This window comes from Astyanax mexicanus, chromosome 25 (genome assembly GCF_023375975.1).
Source record: "Astyanax mexicanus isolate ESR-SI-001 chromosome 25, AstMex3_surface, whole genome shotgun sequence".
Classification (NCBI taxonomy): Eukaryota; Metazoa; Chordata; class Actinopteri; order Characiformes; family Acestrorhamphidae; genus Astyanax; species Astyanax mexicanus.
The window spans coordinates 17,091,970-17,100,048 of record NC_064432.1 but is presented as its reverse complement, the minus strand read 5'-3'; the positions used below and the strand labels follow the sequence as shown (position 1 = coordinate 17,100,048).

The window sequence follows — 8,079 nt, the reverse complement described above, 5'->3', positions numbered from 1 at the left end:
CGATGTAAAACACGCTTGACTGTGGAGACTGACACCTGTGTTCCATCAGCTTCCAAATCCTTGCAGACCTGCTTCTTGGTGATTCTTGGTTGACTCTTGACCATCCTGACCAATCTCCTCTCAGCAGCATGTGATAGCTTGCGTTTTCTTCCTGATCGTGTCAGTGACACAACTGTTCCATGCACTTTATACTTGCGTATAATTGTCTGCACAGTTGCTCTTGGGACCTGTAGCTGCTTTGAAATGGCTCCAAGTGACTTCCCTGACTTGTTCAAGTCAATAATTCGCTTTTTCAGATCCACACTGAGTTCCTTTGACTTTCCCATTGTAGCTTTTGTAGCTGAGTCTAATCACTGGGTCAAATTAGCCCTATTTAAATGGGCTCATGAGAAGTCAACAGCTGTAGTCAATCAGAATCACTTACAAGAAGTGAAGAGGCCATGACATGAAGCTAATTTGATTGACACAACTCGCTACATCACCAAAATTGACAAATTTTGTTGCTGTATGTATATTTTTGACCCAGCAGATTTGGTGACATTTTCAGCAGACCCATAATAAATTTATGAAAGAACCAAATTTTATGACAGTTTTTTGTGACAAACATGTATGTGTTCCGATCACTCTATCACAGAAAAATAAGAGTTGTAGAACTTATTGAAAACTCAAGACAGCCATAACATTATGTTTTTTTACAAGTGTATGTAAACTTTTGACCACAACTGTATATACTAATAGCCATTTACATTGCTTTACTTACAGTTTCAAGCCCATTGAGAACAATAAATAATTACATTCACTATTTCCAGTCTCATCTCTTTGAATTTTGAAGCATAATTGTGCTTTTGATGTTCTGTAGCTTTCTCAGTCACTAAAGAATGAAATCCAGTTCTGCTCATCATTCTGGATAGTGATCATTTTTTTTGCTTTTTTTATTGAAACAGGTGAAAGTGCTCAGAACAAATATATTATCATAATTTTATACATTTCTCTTCAACCATGAGGTATTATTGTATTAAAGACATGGGTTTCACTGATATACTTGAAAACACTATTTGAATGTCCATATTTTTGATTTAACTATTACTAATTGTGGAAGCAACAAAACTAAGTTGGACTATTTGGATTCCAAAGCTTGAGTTAACCATTTTCCTGTTTTCGTCAAACTAAATGTATATTGAAGTAACAATATGTATGTGTTGTGGATTTGTATATAAATATAAATAACTGTTGTGGGAAATTCTATGTATTTAAGTATTGTAAAATACTGTAAAAATATGGCAATTGTATCCGAAAAAATCAACCTTACCACTCTGTTTTTCTAAAAAATATTTTATATGTTGCAGGATAGCTTGTGCCAGGACACTTATGCCAATCAATAGAAAAATAGTTCCATCCCCATTCAGGAATACTAATGCTTTCATTTTAAAATAAAAACCAATCACAGACTGCTGCTTTAAAATAAAGAATTTTCAAATTAGGGATTTGTGGATTTTCTTTTTTATTAAAAATGTGTTTTCTGGCACATTAGTACACATTCACTGTTAATACCAGGAGTCCACGATGCGCCTCATGCTCATGAACCTATTGCCGCCATAGTCCCTGAAGCTCCTGTACTCTCCGGGCCTGAAGTACCACATCTTGCCTCTGTAGTGGGGCTGCTCGTACATGAGCCAGTGGCCGTCCATCACGTTGCAGGACATGCAGCCATTGGACCACTGATAGCGCTCCATGAAGGAATCACAGTCATCGGTCATCTCCTCCATCTGACCCATGAAGTTCTCCCTCTCATAGACCCTCATTCTGTAGGATCCTCTGTGCTGTTTGGGGGAGAACAAGCTGAGAGTTACTTTTGGGAGGAACACTAAAAGTGATCACACATAATAACAAATAGCTAATTCTGATTACGTACCATGGGGATCATGCGGCAGGACCTGATGCAGTTGTTAAATCCCCACTGGCTCATGTAGTCAGGGTACTCGCCTTTCCTCATGAAGTACTGCTGTCCCATATAGTTGGGGCGGTCGTAGACCATCCAGCAGCCGCTCTCAACCCTGCAGGAGTGGCAGCGGCTCATGTAGGAGTGCATGTCGGAACAGTCGCCGGTGCACTCCCATGAGCGACCCCCGAAGTTCCTGTCCTCGTAGAAGATAACCTGTTGTGTGAAAATGAAAAATTGCATGCATTGCATTAAGTTAACTAAATCTGCAACATATAATGCAATGCAGAATTGCAATGTTTATTATTATTTTTTATTTTTCAGTAATATCTGCCACTTACCCTGCCCCTGTTCATGGTTGCTGGTTCAGATTGGCTGGTTCAGAGCTGATTCCAACTGATGAACTGACTGAATGCTGTGTTGAACCCACACATTTATATCTGGATCAGGACCAAACAACATGTGCCTCCTATTGTAAAACCCCCTGACTAAGCAACATAGCAGAGAGGCCCATTGAGAGCTGAATGGCTTTTGCTACATATGCCATGTGATACGGTCTCCAGAAGACATTAGAATGGTTCCCATTGGCAAGACAATGCAACATTGCCCTCTCTAAATTGCATTGTTAAGGCCTTTTATCTACCCCCTATTGGCACACTAGGCCCATTCTCTACTGTTGCTATATACAGTACAGTATGAATGACTTTCACCTGCCCTCTAAAAACACTTTTTACATTTTTGCATGTTGGCAAAATGAGTAAATTGGCAGTAGGTACATAATGCATCAAAATTGCCAATAAACATGTCTAAGTGTAAAAAAATAGACATATCATGTAGTTGGTTTTCATTTTTGGCAACAGTGCTTTTCCTAGATTTAGTACGGTTTATGTCTTCTTTTCTGCATAATAGGTATACAGGAAAATATTTATGCATAGGGCCAAAAAAACTCAATTAATCATACATATATCCCTCTATTTCAGGTCTGCAGCACATTTCAAAAAATAGTCAAGCATTTACCACTTTGACATATCTGGAAAAGATGGTCCAAAAGATAGCTCTAAAATCTTAATGTACAGTGCTTTTCCACATTAATGTTAAATCAGGTATGCTTTGTACAATGTAGTTTATGTGGCTTTTTTAATGTAATGTAAGATAATCCCTTTCCTATGTTGTTCTATCTGTTAAATGATGGTTCTTGATACAGTGCTTTTTAAGGGATCGGAAATCACGATGTTCATCTAAGGCTTGCACTCTTGCATTTTACACACCATTTTCACAATCACTCCATTTGAAATACCTCTTGATATTTCCTGTTTGAGATAATTATTTTTTAATTATTCATTTATTTATTTATTTTGCTAACTCATTACTAGCCCTATATTTCCCTATCCTACCTGGAATTGGAATGTGTGGCCAAGGATTCATTAAATATCTTGGGTTCATACTGTCTGCAAGTTTTTTTTTTTTTTTTTTGTATGTAATGATAAACCATGGCATTCAGGTTTTTTATGCTCCTACTTAAAGTATTACAGTATTCATAACTGCGTTTGATTTTTTTATAATTTAATACGTTTTATGATCACACTGCATTGTTCAATGTACAATCTGTACATATTTTCATCTGTGCAATTTAGAATCCTTCTTTATAGTAACTGTAAACAACATAAAAATATGTTTATATCATCATCCACACATTAGTAATAATCAGAAGCTTTTTCTCTTTAACATCCTTTTATATATATTAAACAATGCTAAGTTTAATGAAGTTTGTGAAAGTAATTGTTCACACTTACAATACATATGAATTGAGAATACGGAAAGTGCTAAACATTGGCGCCCCACTTTACCACAAAACAATGTGTTCGCAGCTGTCAGATCAGGCACCGTTTTGTTACATGCATTCATTTACAGGTTTATTTTCAAATTTCACTGTGTATAATGAGATCAAACACTGCATATAATTAACCTGACTGAAACTATTGACAGTGTGACAACAACTGCATGTGCTGCCGGTCGCTAAGCGTTTGTGACATAATTTTTATTTTATTTTACGTGTGCACCACCTCACTGGATTTACTTTCAACTTCCTTAAAGGGCTACCTTCACTATTTAAGAATTAAACTGTTTTACATAATTATTCCCTTCTTTACAGGTTCAGGTAATTGTATGTTTACCTAATTCATGGCCAATCCCTTCAAATTAAGGAGATAGATGGTCTGGGTTTATTTATTATTTAGTTTTTTATTTACCTTTTGTAGCTGTTCATGGAAACTCTTAGTATACAATCCAAGAGTTGTTGCAAGTGAAGGAAGCAGCCAAAGGCGATACAAATACACAAGAAAACCCCCAAACCATCAAAGCAGCAGTCACAAAGGTTATTTTTATTATTATTTGAAGTTAAAAGCAATAGTATTCCTAATAGTTTTGGTGCAAATAAACCTGCATAAAAATACTCTTTTACATGCTCTGGGCAATTACACATTCTCACCATTCTAAATCAATGAATCCCCAAAACAAAGAGACTGACACCTTAATGAGGCAGAGAGCATCATTTGGTGTGTTCTGTCTTTTTGTAGGTAGGTGGCACTCTCTCGCAACATCACTCCAAGTGTGATGTTGGTCAGCACACTCATCTGTTGGCTTATGTATCGGAGCTGGGGATCCGGCGCTTTCCTCGGAGTGCACTGGCTTCTTATTGATGCTGCATCACATTTTAGAGGTGAGTCTGGCTTCACATGTGCTCATCCTCATCCTGCTAGTGTCGGGGACATTGTTAGTAATGGAAGTGCATATGAATGGGAATTGGACAGTTGGCCTTCAAAATTAAGGAGAAATTGGGTAAAATTACAAAAGATAGCAGAAACTACTAGACACGTAAATTTGGTACATTGTTAAAAAAAAAAAACACCAGTGCGCTGAGCATCCTTACTTTTAGCCAAACAAAGGTTACTACTGCATTTACCACTTTAAATAATAGCCCAGTTGCAGGACATTTTATTAGATACATTTATTTCCAATTTTACTCCATTTTCCACATTTGGAAAGCCAATTACCCAATCCCCATTCATATGAACTGGACCACTTGGAGCTCAGGTTGTGGGACATTTTCAACTTGATCTAGAGGTTTCAATTAGTAGTTGAGGGGTGGGTCAGTTTTGACAGTGTTAGTTTAAAGGTAATTAAATAAATAACATTTCTACAACATGTCACAAAGTGTTTTCAGTGCATAGAAAATAAAATAGACAAATAAAAAAATAAAAAATATATAATATATATATATATATATATATATATATATATATATATATATATATATATAATATATAAAATAAGTAGGGGAGAGTGGAGGGGAGGGGAGATTTGTGCCAGTTTTTACTTAAAGTGACTTTAAAGCAAGACCATGATAGTAATACTAACAACTAATATATGTACATATATGTACATATATTTCAGGATGTGGTGGTATTTAAGAAATACAGCCTTTTGAAAGTGGAGAGAATACATTGTGGTAAATTGTGCCATTGATTACTGTAGTAAAACAGTATATTTTGATCTCAGGAACTGTACTGCTATATAAAAGCTAGACAGATTCAAAACTAAATTACTCATTTAAGGTTTATGTAAAGTTACTTTACAACATCAAAGGTCAATTTGAGCACACCAAAGGGTCACACATGAGCATACCAAAGGTCAATTTTCTAAAACAAGGCCTAGCATACCAAACAAATCCTAGCAAAGATTAAAGGTTTATTAGCATAATTAGCATATCTCTTAATTCGTCCCTTACTGAGCTATTGCAGTTTACATTCACATTTGCGTAAGTTAAAGCTATACGTTTTAAATAAGTCCCCAATTTTTCCTCTCTGTGAACTACCTGCATTGTGATAACTGATAATGAGCAGTTCCTGGTGAAATAATTATTAATGCTCTCTATTACTTTTCCTTAGTAAATGCACACTTAACCCAACCTGCTTTTTCCTCTCTGATCCAGCTGGCAGGGATATCGCTGTCATTTCTTTGTGCATACTCAAACTTTTGGTCTAAAATTAAGAATGGCACATAGTTTTAGTGATAAAATGTAAAAATACAATGAACAATTACAAAAAAATAAAATGTTCAAAAGTGGCCCTGGCACAAATTACCCCAACCCTACTATTTTGAAAAAAAAAATGCATCCATTAGTTTTGGGCTAACATCATGCTAACTCATAGTGTAGCTTACCAAAGCACTAAAACATGAATGAAATCTTTTCAAACTTGTCTATAACTGTTTAGACACAACAATCAAAACTCCTTGATTATAGAAATGTTACATTGAAGGGCAAAACACAGTTTTTTGAACCTAAATGTGCTTACCTCTCATGCAATGAGGCTCTATTCTTTGCAGGATAAGTAAAAGGGCTGACTTTTCAAAATGTGTGGTCACATAACTAATTTCTAGTAAGTAATTGCTTAAATGCAATTGTCTTCACTTGATTATTATGCTACTTTTATGTATTTAGTAAGTATTACATTTTCATTCAGCTAACTTAAAGCAATTAAAAATATAAATCAGTTCTGCATCTGGCCCACAAAACCACATCTGGCTCACTTCTAGGCCATCGTTCCAGGTGGTATGTGGGCATCTAGTAAATATGTGGCAGATGTGTCCCAGGTTAGAGCCACCTTAATGTTGTAATCAGGGCTGGAAATATCAGAAGGCAATTGAAGTAGATGAAGAGCAGAATTCTTTCTTAGAAAAAATAAAAATCTTCACATCTTTCTGTCAAGTCAAGATCTTGCTGGAGGAGTGTCATTGTCAAAGTGTGTAATCTATCCTTTATGAATAGACTAGACTAGATAGACTAGATTTTCCTTTCAGTGAAAAATCTCTTTTAAAAATTCTGTGCAGTCCAAGACTAGACCTAATCCCTGTCTGGAAAACTGCTCAAGGGGGTTTAACTCAGGATGTAAACCATTGTAAACCACTTAGAAACAGAAATGTTAGATTAGACTGATAGAAAATATTAAGAAAGGAACAGCATTTGTTGATGTACATCTGGGTTCCAGCTTTCTGTCAGATAGATTCTAATAATCTTATTAGTATGTCCATCTATTGTCCAAACCTGTGAAAATGGATTCACTTTACTTTTATAAGTTTTGTAGGTCCTAAGATAGAACCCTGTTGGATGCCATGAGAAATGCTAAAATTAACTGTTACCAGATAATTTTGAAGGAAATAATAGAGTTAGGATTCAGTTTTTATTAACTATTCTCAACAAATACCTCTGCTACCACATACATGCACCTGCAAGACTCCAGATGTTACCTGGGCAAAAAAATAGACTCTGCACCAAAGACACCAAAGAGCTTTAATCACCATTATCTATCAAATTGTTCAATTTCCACAAAATTAAAGTTTTTCCATTGCATGCCTGCCTCAGGAGTCTATTAGATAGAATTGCTTTTTTACAGGCCTGCAGAGACAAGATCATTGGACAGAGACAACATGTTGTTTCCTTTCGCGCAGGACAAGCAACTCATTCAAAATGAGATTAAATTGTCAAGAGCAAAAGAGACAGCAGGTTAGGAAGACTACGCTAAGGAGACAGTAAGTGTATTAGCTGCGTGTACATGGACAAGGTGCTGCTAAGGCATTCAATATTTATGACACCTCTCACGGTCAGACGTGTCAAACCCATTATGATCAATTCTCAAGAGAAAATAAGCACAGCACTCAGGGCTTCCGTTTCACCCTGGAGTGTTCTATCTGCCGGTTTGTTGTGTTGGTTGTGTCAAGGTGAAGTTAGGTGTCAATGTAAAGCTAATATACATGCATAGCTTTGTCTGGCCTCAGTAGTGGGACATCTACATAGGCAGGTTTTGACATCCGTGCCTAGCTGGACTCAATCTGTTTTTAAATGCATTGAATTACACCATAATTTCTTCAGATTTATGTAGGTATTGTATGTATTACATCTTATTTATTTGCAATTTAGCAGTTATTTTTTAAATGAATGTTCCTGTTAATAATTTTGAATATTGTTTTACACCCTAAAATGATATAGGATATTAGTAAATAAAATAAAATATAATAAGTCAATTCAAAATGCATTTAGCTTCATGGTTTTATCCATCTTGAATTACTCATTTTAATTGATC

At 35.8% G+C, this 8,079-nt stretch overlaps 1 protein-coding gene across 1 annotated transcript; it reads right to left on the bottom strand.

Moving 5' to 3' along the window:
- Window positions 1-1,493: 1,493 nt before the first annotated feature.
- Window positions 1,494-2,357, bottom strand: LOC107197667 (gamma-crystallin M2). Its single transcript, XM_022681910.2, has 3 exons — window positions 2,281-2,357; window positions 1,913-2,155; window positions 1,494-1,820 (listed from the first exon to the last, which is right to left on the bottom strand). Exons 1-3 carry the CDS (start codon window positions 2,293-2,295, stop codon window positions 1,545-1,547), a joined length of 534 nt encoding a protein of 177 aa, XP_022537631.1. The 5' UTR covers window positions 2,296-2,357; the 3' UTR covers window positions 1,494-1,544.
- Between the last annotated feature and the right edge of the window lie 5,722 nt (window positions 2,358-8,079).